The sequence below is a fragment of the Malaya genurostris genome, chromosome 3, assembly GCF_030247185.1.
Source record: "Malaya genurostris strain Urasoe2022 chromosome 3, Malgen_1.1, whole genome shotgun sequence".
Classification (NCBI taxonomy): Eukaryota; Metazoa; Arthropoda; class Insecta; order Diptera; family Culicidae; genus Malaya; species Malaya genurostris.
Genome location: NC_080572.1, coordinates 174,664,233 through 174,677,939, shown reverse-complemented (window position 1 = coordinate 174,677,939; position 13,707 = coordinate 174,664,233). Strand labels below are relative to the sequence as shown.

Genomic DNA, 13,707 nt, shown 5'->3' with positions numbered 1-13,707 from the left:
ATAACTTTTTTGACCAGCACCAAATTCTTGCTACTTCTCGCTGTTGAATGAAATGAATGATTCAGGTTCAGGATTCTTCAAACCATCTACTGAATGAGATCACCACACTCCATTCTTTATTCTGTGATGCAATCTATTCTAAACCACATCCTAGTTCCTCTGATTGGAGCCTTTAAAGTTAAGCTATCTTCTAACTGGTATTCCACAACGTTCAACAAAAAATCTTGCACAACAGCTAAACGCGATTAACATATTCAAATTTAGTTCAACATCTCACTTTACCTCCTCGCTCCAGACCCCGCGGGCACTAATTATCACCAAGTCACAGAGTACAATATTCCACTTCTCTTATCTGAATCTGCTTCTCATTTGAATATTCCTCACTTTTTCACTGGGACCGGTATTCACTTGATCACTTTTCCTATTTCACGTCCGTTCGGTTCGATCGTCAGCGCGCAACTGAGGATTTTATATTTCTTCAAAATAGAACTATGCTCTCAGCGGGCGCGCGATCTGCGCGAAGAAGCACCCCGTCCAGCCGAGATCCCAGAGCATACATCATAACATACACGTGTATGTGCCGCTCGCTGTTTCCTCCTTGATCAATCTGTGTGTGGGCATGTCATGTTATCGCGAGCGTTAACTAGTGTGCGACTTTCTCGCCACTCGCGCAGTGGAGCGATAATAATTTTCACCACTCATAGAAGAAGCATTTCCCTCGCGGTTCTGCAGCGACTTCGAGAGTTGATTTGTTATCGTAAATGCAATATAGTGGAATATAAATCATAAAAGAATACTTTTCTTCTAGAAATTGTTGATAATGCTCGATTCACTTAAAAACTTGGGCGTAACAAATCAACTCTATTCAATCCTGAAATAGAGTTTGATTAAATTTATCAGCTAAACAGCCAAAATATAGATTTTGCACAGCATTTTTTGAAAATAGATATAAGCAATCATATGCCGTTTGGATTGAAATAAAATTAGTACTTTTCATAAAATATCTCGCTTCATCTTTAAAACATGCTGTACGTCAACGTTCATAATTCAGTAGTACTGAAATAACCTACTAATTCATACTATTTATGATTAGCAGCTCGGTAGTTCTAATCTTGAACCCTCACTGTCAACTAAGTCTTCAGTTAATTTTCATTGGTTTCACGCATTTATTAATAAAGTTAATCGAACTCAAAAATCTGTTTTAGTTTAGCTCTCTCGTGCATTCGTTGGACCTAGTAATTTACAACTTCAAAATTGGTGGAATTTTTCCCGTTACTACTTTTTTTTTTTGTTTTTGATTATAGAGGTTTTAACCTTAAGGTCATTCACCTCTTCGGGCCCGAAAAACTTTCTGACCCTATGTGCGGGGTTGGGAATCGAACCCAGGCGGGCTGAGTGAAAGGCATCGACTTACCCATCATGCTATATCCGTCCCCCCGTTACTACTTATGAATCTAAACCAGTGGTTCCCAAACATTTTTGGTCGAATGCCATGATTATTTCTACTACCCACCTAGTCAAAAAAAATAAAACTTGGTTTAATGGTCCAATTAAGCTTTTTTGCAGTTAACTTGCGTTTCGAATGTAAAATAGAGAAAAATTATGAAAAAAAAAGGTTTTTTTCCGACCCTATAGGATGTCCCACGAAAGATTCCGAATTTAAAAATGCAATAATAAAAAAAACGGTTTGATCGATTTCAATGATTATACATTTATTTGAAGGCTGATTCATTCATTTATTCATGAGAAATATTTGGTTTCAACAGGACGGCGCTATGTGCCACATAGCCAACAAAACGATCGATGTTCTGCGAACAATCTTTGAAAATCGAATAATCAGCAGAAATGGTGATGAGAATTTGCCTCCGAGAAGCTGTGATTTGACGCCGCTGAACTATTTTCTTTGGGGAGCGGTTAAAGTTAAATGTTACGCCAACCATGCAGAAAAAAATGAAGACTTCTAGCAAGAAATTCAAGTACTCAAAAATTGGTCTAAATGATGATGGCATCTACAATACAAAGTACTTTAAACCTAATACATTTCGAATATCATGTTGGTATTCATTAGTTAACCTAAACACTGTTTTTATCAAGCGAGTTGCTATTTTAAATTACATTGAATAAAATACATTTATTTTGTACATGATCTTATAACTGTTTCAGGTTTGTTTGTATCAGCTCATCACTTTTTTCAATATCATATAGTTGGCTATTGGTTTAAATCATGGAAGAGAAAACCGTCTAACATAAAATAAAATTTAAATTGGAACTCCAATGGATTAAATGAAATGATAAAGAAGTTTCATGTATGTAAGGTCACGACAAGCAAGTATGTCGCGAACTGGGACATTGGATAGTCTACCTTGAGTACGCAAGGAATTTATTAGGTGAGGTTTGACATCACGATACTCCACGCATGTCCAAACGACATGATAAATATCGCGATAACCTTCGACACAAGCACAATGATTAGTTTCGGAAAGTCCAATTCAAAGGAGATGTGCATTTAACGTGTAGTGATTGGACATGAGTCTGGACATCCCACGAATGAAGTCCCTACTCACACCCAGTCCCCTGAGCCATGCCTTAGTCGATATTTTTTATTGTGATTTGATCATTATTGTTAAATATGTCGTTCAGGCACTATTTTATCTTGCCCAAGCAAAACGGTTCATTTTTGCCAGCAGCGTTTGAACGAATGGCTTCAATTGCACTCAGACTATCCGTGAAGAGAAAATAATGGTTTGGAGATAATGTGACGATTACACTCAAACTATAATGAACTGCTGCTAACTCTGCTATATAAACAGATGCAGATTCTTGAAGCCTAAATGAAGCCGAAACATTATTGTTGAATATACCAAACCCAGTAGACTCTTGAATTCGTGATCCGTCCGTGAAAAACATTTTCTCAGAGTCAATATGCCTGAACTTACTTGAAAATATTTTTGGGATTTCCATCGAGCGTAGGTGTACCGGGATTCCACGCACGTCGCGCTACATGGATGTGTCTAAAAATAGAGTTGAGTCAGGGACATTTAGGAGGGTGTCACGGTGTCTTGAAGGGTTGATTTCCTGACATATGGTTAAAATATACTGTCATGAATCTTGTTTGAGATTGAAGCTCAACTAGTCTTTCGAAGTTATTAATGACTAGGGGATTCAGTACCTAACATCTTATTAGCAGTCGCGCCGAAAGCTCCCAAAAACGATCCTTCAATGAAAGAACTCCCGCCAGAACTTCAAGACTCATTGTATGTGTCGAATGCATGCAGCCTAAAGCAATTCGCAAACAACGATACTGAATTCGCTCCAGTTTGATAATATGAGAGTTTGCAGCGGAACGAAAGCAAACGCATACATATTCCATCACTGAAAGTATCGTTGTCTGATACAATTTTATTAGATCTTCCGGATGAGCACCCCACCAAGATCCTGTTATTATTTGAAGCAAATTTACTCTTTGTTGTCATTTTGTTATCAGATACCTAATCAAACCACACCTCGAGGTATTTGAAAGTCAAAACCTGTTGGACCATTCTTCCCATCATATGAAGCTGAAGCTGCGCGGGATCATGCTTTCTTGAAAAGACGACCAGCTCTGTTTTCTCCGCAAAGAATTCGATACCCAGATGAACAGCCCAAACGGACAAGTTATCTAAGGTATCTTGCAATGGTTTTTGCAGATCAATATCTTTGGGTCCAGTAACTGAAACCACGTCATCATTTGCCAATTGTCTTAGTGTACATGGGGTTACTAGACAGCTGTCAATGTCGTTCACATAGAAATTATACAGTAGCGGGCTGAGGCATGAGCCTTGCGGGAAACCCATGTAGCTAATTCTGATTGTTGCCAAATCGACATGTGAAAAATACATGCACTTCTCTGACAACAGGTTGTGCAAATAATTATTTATAACCGATGGAAGTCCATGTTGGTGGAGCTTGTCTGAAAAAACATCAATGGAAACTGAATCAAATGCTCCTTTAATGTCTAAAAATACAGATGCCATTTGTTGTTTTTGAGCGAAGGCAATTTGGATGTCAGACGAAAGAAATGCAAGGCAATCATTCGTCCCTTTATTTCTACGGAAACCAAACTGAGTATCTGACAAGTCGTAGAGTAATTTTTGATGCTATATGATGCTATATGAGTTGTGATTGGAAGCTGGTTTCCCCGGCTTTTGAATGGCGATAACTTTCACTTGCCTCCAGTCAGGTGGGACAATATTTTGCTCAAGAAATTTGTTGAACAATTCCAACAAACGTCTTTTGGCAAGGTCGGGCAGATTCTTCACCAAGTTGAATTTAATTCTGTCCAACCCAGGAGCGTTATTGTTACAAGGCATGAGTTCTATGGAAAATTCCATCATTGAAAAAGGGGCTATCAATGGAACCATAATTTGGAGAAGACTCCCTAATATTGCTATGCGTAGGAACAGAATCTGGACAAACTTTCCTCGCAAAATCAAATATCCATCGATTCGGGTATTCCTCACTCTCATTTCCTACGTTACGATTCCTCATTCGTCTGGCCGTGTTCCAAAGAGTGCTCGTTAAGGTTTCTCTTGACAAACCTTCGACAAAATGTCTCCAATAGCTACATTTCTTGGCCCGAAGTATGCTCTTATACTTGGTTTCTAAAGTCAAGAATGTTTCAAAAATAAGAGGAGTTCCTCCTCCTCGTTTTAAAAACGTCTTGAAAGCATTTTGTTTCGCGTGTTTAGCATCTGAGCACTCTTTGACCCATCAAGGGTTTGGAGGACTTCTGTTAGACGATGGGCCAAGAAATCGTTTGGTTTGTGCTTGTTCTGCGGCCTCCAGAATTGAACAAACGGGAAGTCATATTCTTCAAGTGGGGGGAGCTACGTTTTGCTTAATACAAAGCATCATTTGAACAACATTTTGTAATTTTTTAGTGAAAAAATATTGAAAAATCCCAACATTTCTGTTTGATTTTTTTCCATTTTTGGTTATTGTTTAAAGTCAAAACTACGACTTTTCACTAGAAAATTCGCCATTTTGTAACTGTAAAACCTCCCCGAAGTAACAAACAACGAAAAGGAAAACGTTGAGGCCTGGTATTTCACATGTAGAAAGTGTATGCAAAGTTTGAAAAAAATTGTTGCTGTCGTTTTTGAATAACGATGGACACGGACTTTCAAAACCTGCTTTCGAGAAAAACGCGTTTAAAGCTTTTTGTCTATAAAATCGAAGAAAACAATTTATTACTCTAGGGAGCCCGTAGGGTCCAACATTTTTTTAAAAAAATCTATTTTTTTGTCTTTTGCATTTTGTCATAATAAAACATTTCAAACATCTTTTGTCAATTGTTCAAGTCAATCGCAACAGAAATCTTGGGCCTATGCGCCTTGCACTTACTTCTTTGCAGTATGAGATAAGCAAAGATGAAGACCCATAACTTGCTCATTTTTGTTCCTATAGACTTGAAAATTTCACAGAATATTCTTTAAATGTTTTACTATAAGAAAATATGAAGATAAAAATTCAAGGATGGCTTTTATCGTATCAAAGAACGTTCACTGGCAACTCTTCAACGATTGAATCAGTGCCATCAAAGAGAGTTGGAAATCATCGCAACAACAAAAACCCGGCATGGCTTATTTAACATAGAATCGACACCAGTGCGAGAGCGAATTTCTCTCGATGACATTTCTGAGAATCAAAGGTTAGCACGCTGCTGTGGGGATCTTCTCTGAAGCAACAAACGGTCGCTTATTCTCGTTTCGCGATCCGATTCTATACAGGCAGTTGATAATTGCGATAGAGTCATTTTACTATTGCCGCTTATTCTAACTATTTGCATATAATATTTGTATAAGTTGTGTCTACTAAAATCGTATGTGAATGCTCCACACAAGGGTTTTGAAATATTGCAACCTAGTATGAGAATCATCAAGTTGAATCATCGACTCGATTTTCTGCGATAATTGTCAACTTGCGATTCTCTCTTGGGAAATTCCACACAGCAACGATCATTAGCTGCCCTTACACGAGACAATATTATTGTCAATACAAGGAGTATTGACAATACTTTTGATCGTGTAGTGGAAACTTCTTTGGATTGACGAAAATATTGTCAAAAAATCAAAACTGCTCATCAATCCTACAATACTTTCTCTCCAGAGAGGAAACAGTTAAATATGTATTATGACCGTTTCTCTCGATGTTACAATATTCAGTTGCAATATTTAAAGCTCCAAACGCTTGATTTTTTCGAAAAACGCGGACTCAAGTTACCAAGCCAATTGGATTGACGGTATTGACAATACTTTGGAGTGACAATAATATTGTCACGTGTAAGGGCTGCTAAATATGTACAGTGACCTTTTCTCTCAATGTTTCGATATTCAGTTGCAATATTTAAAGCGGCCCTTACACGAAACAATACTATTGTCAATACAAGGAGTATTGACAATACTTTTGATCGTGTAATGGAAACTTCATTGGATTGACGAAAATATTGTCAAAAAATCAAAACTGCTCATCAATCCGACAATACTTTCTCTCCAGAGAGAAACTGTTAAATAGCAGCCCTTACACGTGACAATATTATTGTCAATCCAAAGTATTGTCAATACCGTCAATCCAATTGGCTTGGTAACTTGAGTCCGCGTTTTTCGAAAAAATCAAGCGTTTGGAGGTTTAAATATTGCAACTGAATATTGTAACATTGAGAGAAAAGGTCATTGTACATATTTAACTGCTTCCTCTCTGGAGAGAAAGTATTGTAGGATTGATGAGCAGTTTTGATTTTTTGACAATATTTTCGTCAATCCAATGAAGTTTCCACTACACGATCAAAAGTATTGACAATACTCCTTGTATTGACAATAATATTGTCTCGTGTAAAGCTGCCCTAAGGGCAGCTAATATGTGCAATGACCTCTTCTCTCAATATTTTAATATTCATTTGCAATATTTAACGCGCCAAACGCTTGAATTTTCCGAAAAACTCGGACTAAAGTTATGAAGCCAATTGGATTGATGGTATTGACAATACTTTGGATTGATAATAATATTGTCACGTGTAAGGGCTGCTATTATCAGACTGTAATTTTTTTAAGGGCCGTGAAATACTCAGAGTATGAAGTGGAGCGATTGAGCCGGATTGAAAATGTATACAATATAGATAGCAATATAGCAGCTTCTGTCAAATTTTCGGCAATCACCAACACTGGATAAAAATAAATGATTTTAGACCCTACCCGTCCCTTAAGAACTGTCTTCGAGAATACATGTTGCAAGGTTTCGAATTTCATTATTTTCATTTTATAAATATTTTTTCCCGTCTGCTTTTTAGTTGGGCAATGCATCTAAGCTAAACATAGAGTGTATTTGTGCCTTTTGCCTAGGTGTGGAATAGCTTTTCTTAAAATTTGATGCAGGACTGAGACAAAAATAAATGACAGTTTCATATAGCCAATTAGTTTCGCAGCTAATTCCACATCATTCGAAAAAAAACTGCTAACCGTCAGTAATCTAGATTTGTAAATCACTTCACTTGCAAATTTCTTGGTGAAAGCGTTAAAGAATTATTACTTCGTAATTGAACCGATTTATAAGTGAAGATTTTTATTAACAATTATCTCCACATATTAACAAACAGAGACATTTATATTTAAGACATATTTGCAAATTCTCATCTTAAGCTTATTGTTGGACGAGATACGGAGATTGTGTAATCTTCTGACATCTACTATTGCGTTTAAACTTCAGAAGTTTGCCTCGTGAAGCTCAAAAGTTTTTGTCGTAATCAAATTGATCGCGTTGCAATTGCAAGTTCACTTAGTTAGCTTGCCTACTGTTTGATTGTGATATTTGCTTCTGGATTGTTGAAATCGCATCGAAGCAAGTAGAAACGTGTCGAAGTTTTGCTTGTTCATCGCGAAAATCCAAACTATTCGCATGCAAAGCAGTCTAATTTGATTATTTGGGCAAAACTGGAGGGGTCAAAATCGAATGCCGGATGTCGCAAAATTGTCGAAAAGAGTGGTCATCTGATTCAAGCGGATTCCCAATTTCTCCATTGAAGATTTCGCAAGCAAGCTAGGAATGCCATCTCAAACCAAGCAGCGAACTAAAATATTGGCAGGACTGTCGACTTACAATAATGACATCCTGAACAGGAATATTCAACGGCTACTGGAAGAGAGATTTCAAATATCTTGAGCTAAATAAATATTGTGTATGGCAAACCATCTATTCCAATGTTTTGATAGGCGACATTTAAATCACGACCGGAATCATCAATCAAAAAACTGTTGTGCCGAAGCGCATGGACAAAGTTTCCTTTATTTTCCTTAGGGGCTCCGTCCTGTTTTGTCCGGATTTGTTATCTCGGCATCATGGAATGGTATTCTACGAACAACATCCTGCTAAGAGAAATTAACTATCCTCCCAATACGCCAGAGCTACGCTCAACAAAATATTGGAACAGGTACAAACTCAAGAAGAAGCGACAAGCTGTTGTTGGCAAGTTGCAGTTCAAGGCAAACTTATAACATGAAGTACTTCTGGTTAGAGAAGCTATCTAGGATGCAGTACAAAATTTGGTCGAAAGAGTCAAACTGAAGGCCCGGTTAATCGCATTTGCTTAAAAGTTATTCTGTAATTTATTAAAAAAAATTAATCAACAGCGAGTAACATAAGTTGAATACTTTCTAAACGTTGCTCAGTTGGTAGATCAGCTATTCGTTTAGGAGCAAATTATATTTTTCGTAATAAAAACTGTATCGAACAAAAACAATAGTTTAATTTTTCATAGCGTGTAAACATTTAATAAACAACCTATTGTAATTCACACAACTTGTCCTCGATTACTCATAACTTCTTTCCTTACCGCATAGAACCAACCACCGATTTTGGTATTCTCCAGGCAATCCTTAAACGCCTGGCATCCTTCCATGCTATTTAGAACGCCAAACACTGCCAGATCTGCTAAATTAGGAGTTTTGCCTCCAAGAAATGGCGTTTTCTTTTGCTCCACCGCAGCAATCCATTTATCGCATGCATCATAAATATGTGATCGAACATCTTCCGATAGGTGATGGCGTTTTTTAAGTCTTTTACTAATAGCCCACATGGCGAATGCGCCGACGTACACCATTAAATCTCGTTCCCACTTTGGAAAAATGCTGTCCCATTCACCAACATCCGAAAACCATTCAAACGTTTCCAGGGCCTCTTCCTTGTTCCGATACACATTGGGTGAAATTAAGTGCACTAAATGATCATCCGCCCAGGATCGCCACTTTCGTTCCTCTCTGTAAAAAATAGACTTTTAGATTCAGTAGCACAAGTTAATCGATCTTACTCTTGTGGGCCATTGATAGGATGAAATTCTGCGTCCTGTAACATGAGGAAATACTTGTTCATGATGTCGCTTGTTTTAAGACCAGCGTCGTTTATGTATGTGATAGAAGGATAAAATTTGGCCAGTTCTCCAACATCCTGACTTTTGTCCTTCAAATATGTCGACAATATTGACACGATCATGCTTGAATCCGTTAGTTGAACGTAATTGCCAGTTTTGGTTTTCACTAGCATAGTTGGAACCTTTTTCGAATTAGACCATTTTATCCCTTGCCTGAGAACTGCATCCACTTCCACAACTGAATAGGAAAGACCACTATAGTCTAAGAACGATCTTACCTAAACAAGCACAGTGCATATGAACGAGGAATAAAATTTGCTCAATCGAAAAGAACTTACCTTGCAACAAAATGGACATGTCTGAAATTGAAATAATACCAACTCTAGTCCAGAATCATCTTGAGGATTTTGCACCCTTCTCGTAATTTTGACGTCCGGAAGCCTATCTAAATAGGTTGGTGCAGTTTTTTCATGTATCATATGATCAGCAGGTTTTCCAACAAAGTAGTTATAACCGGACCAACCAGTACCAATTAGAGCACCCACCGCAACTCCCTTCATTGCAAGTCGAAATGTTCCTTTGGTGTTCCGTTCAGGATTTGAACCAGCAAACCGACGAACCACTGTGAGCCGCATATCGCCTGGCGTAAATGTACGTCTGATCGTAAAACGTTCAAACGTCTGAAAGAAAGGTCTCAAGCGATACGATGCCATTACGTAAATTAAGTCCGAATTCGTCACACAATTCTGTGCAATCGAATTACACTTTGCCAAAACAAATCTTCCTGCCGACAAATGGAAATGAAGTAGAAAAACAAAATAAAAAATAAACTTGACATTTCAGTCCATACACCGTTAAAATAAAGTAGCCCTTTATGTGGATTGTGGAAGTGTTTCCCAAACGACCTATGCTGCACAGTGAAAAACCTACACTGAAATGAAAATCTTATTTATATTCATTAGATTTGTCATATGAATCATATGCAGAATATAATTCATAGAAATTATATGGAAAATTATAATCTTTATTTAATGTGTACGTCAAATCTATATGGACGTTATCATAATGAAAGTTATAAAAATATCCCATATAATTTATATGGAAATCCGATGGAAGTCGTGAATCGTACTGCTTGAAGCTGAAGAAATAGTTGTGTCTCCGATATTCATCAACTGCTCCAGACCATTTTTTTTCAGGAAGTTCCGCATCTCAATGTAATTTTAAATCGCTGACAAGACGGCTCATCCAACTTCGTTCAAGGATATGCGTTAACGGACCATGAAATATATATCCGGTACATTTCATTACTCTATCTGTCTAGTAAGATTCATTTTTATTTTCAGTCTCGGGATCTCACTTCTCTTTCGCAAATGTCATGAGGTGCTCCCTTACCGAACGGAATACTAGTAAAGCTTGAATCCTCAAAGAAAAGTAGTAGTTGGCGATTATCTGCTATTCGTATGAGCTCCATTGAAAGTTATATATATATATATATATATATATATATATATATATATATATATATATATATATATATTTATATATATATATATATATATATATATATATATATATATATATATATATATATATATATATATATATATATATATATATATATATACATATATATATATATATATATATATATATATATATATATATATATATATATATATATATATATATATATATATATATATATGTATATATATATATATATATATATATATATATATATATATATATATATATATATATATATATATATATATATATATATATATATATATATATATATATATATATATATATATAAATTTTATAAAACTAGTCATATGGTATATATCAACCTATCTAAATAAAATCGAAGTGAATATAATATGCGCTTCATAAATTGTTCCAATGTATGTTGTGCGGATATCTAGTAATGGTTATAAGACGCGCCAATCAATTTGACTCAGACTGGAAATTTCATTCGTTATATGGAAATCCTGTAAAAATAACGTTAAGAAGAGTTTTATGTTTCATAAGATTATCTCATATATTTGACATGATGTTGAACACATCTTGTAACTATTATTGGAAATGCTAATAGTGCAAAATCATTAGAATATCATATAATGTGAAAAAGAAAATTTAGCTCAGTGTATATTGTGAAAATAATCATATTTTAAGTTGCTTAAATTGAATTTCTGCAAATCGCACAAACATTTTTCAGCTGTTTTTCAAGGAAGGACAAATCTTACATTGACATCAAATAAAGGAAAACATCGATAAATGTTTAAACTTTTGTTTGAATTACTATTTAGTAGTTATCGAACACACTTAAAACCTTTTCTCGAGCTCGGCATAACAAAATGCCGAATTAAATCGGTAACCCGAAATTTTACTGATTGTAACAATTCGAATGCCTTATGGTTTTGATTATAATTTATAGGAGTTTTGTAATTGATTTTTCAATCACTACCTGTTTTATAACAACTATAATAAGTGTCTCTTTTGACAAGTAATATCATAGTTTTTAAAGCTTCTATAAAACCGTTTACCTATCCTAACAACTGGACTAAAAATAAATCAAACAAAAATTCATTGAGTGACAGTTTCACTCAGAGCAAATTTGAGGGTTCTAAAGTACATTTATAACACATTTGTTGTGGGCTATTTGATTTATTGCTTCTTAAGTTAAGAGTAATTTGCATTAAAGAAAATTTCATGGCCGCCATTATGATGTTCTTATCCGTAGCCTTTATTGGCATCACTATTGACAACTTTGAAACTCAAAAACGAGGAAATGTGATGGTCTTTCATGATTCATTTTCAGAACGTATGCACAAGTCTTAACGCCACGAAATAGTTTTATACAAAACTGATGATGAATCACAGAAAATAAGTTTCATAAATCATGTAGACTTTCGCAAAAACCGTATTTATCTCAAGGCGATTAGCTAAAATTCTTAATTTTATCCATACATTCACGATAAAAAAAAGCGCATGAAGTTTTTGTGTTCGGAAAAAGCCTCAAACTCGTAAATAAAATCTAATAACACATGGATCAATAAGTCCCGAGACTAAAGCAGAGATGGCGCTCGTAGTAAACCAGTAACCACGTCTTTCTAGAGTACTAACCTTTGCTTAAAACGGGTTAAAATTTTAAGTCGATCCTACCAGAAACAGCTGAGTTAAGGAGGTTGGAGTAAAGTCGTTTTGTAGTTTGTTTGAAAAATGGAAAAAAAACGAGTTTCGTGTTTTGATAAAACATTTTTTTAAAGGGGAAAAACACCGTGCAAGCGGAACAATGGATTGAAAAATGTTTTCCGGACTCTTGTCCATCAAAAGCAACGATTTGTCGGTGGTTCGCCGAGTTTAAACGTGGTCGTACCGACACAAATGACGCAGAACGCTCGGGTAGACCTGTGGAAGCCGTTACACCGGAAAATGTGAGTGAAGTGACAAAAATTATAATGAAAGATCGTAAAGTGAAGCTCCGTGAGATTGCTGAGATGACACAGATATCATATGGAAGTGTATTTACTATCCTTCACGAAAAATTGAGCATGAAGAAGGTTTCTTCCAAGTGGGTGCCTCGATTGCTTTCGATGGAACAAAATGCACCCTGTCACAAATCGATGAAAACAATGGCGATATTGAAAGAATTGGGCTTTGATCTGCTTCCTCACCCCCCATACTCGCCAGATTTAGCCCCCAGTGACTACTGGATCTTTGCTGATCTTAAAAAAGGCTCCAGGGAAAAAGAATTGGCTCAAATGAGGAGGTCATCGCTGAAACTAAAGCTTATTTTGAAGCGAAAGATTCTTTTTTTTATAAACATGGTATTGAAAAATTGGAAAAACGTTGGAACCATTGTATCACCCTAAAAGGTGATTATGTTGATGAATAAAAAAAAATTTTGCAATAAAAATGGTCTTTCCATTGTTAGTCTCGGGACTTATTGATCCATGTGTTATATTCTAACTGATTACATTCAAATCAAAGATAAACTCAAGATAGAGTAGTCTGTGATTTCTTTTGTATCATTTGAATAGGGCCCATCGATGAGCTCGGTTCACTGTCAGTTTCAGTCTTTTGAAGCAAAACAACAAGCGTCTGATCACTAGATGCGTTGTAACTATGACAATTGTTATTAATGTTTGGAAAAATATCAAGTTACAGTATGAACGATATTAAGCAATTTTGCCTTATATCCAGTGATTCTTACAATAAGAAAGTAAAAATTACTTAGAACCATTGTCTAGAATTTATTTAGTTTGTTACTGCCTCATCCCAAGAAGCATTAAAGTCAGGAGTGG

General features: G+C 35.9%; 2 protein-coding genes across 2 annotated transcripts in view; both read right to left on the bottom strand.

Moving 5' to 3' along the window:
* Positions 1-445, bottom strand: part of LOC131434558 (laminin subunit alpha) — a 28,924-nt gene extending 28,479 nt beyond the window's left edge. The window contains exon 1 of the mRNA XM_058601377.1: positions 283-445. The gene's annotated coding sequence lies outside the window, so the exon portion shown is untranslated. The remainder of the gene's footprint in view (positions 1-282) is intronic.
* Positions 446-8,773: 8,328 nt separating this feature from the next.
* On the bottom strand, positions 8,774-10,221 carry LOC131437953 (prostaglandin E synthase 2). The gene is made up of 3 exons (XM_058607655.1): positions 9,736-10,221; positions 9,338-9,675; positions 8,774-9,287 (listed from the first exon to the last, which is right to left on the bottom strand). Exons 1-3 carry the CDS (start codon positions 10,108-10,110, stop codon positions 8,822-8,824), a joined length of 1,179 nt encoding a protein of 392 aa, XP_058463638.1. The 5' UTR covers positions 10,111-10,221; the 3' UTR covers positions 8,774-8,821.
* Positions 10,222-13,707: the final 3,486 nt, after the last annotated feature.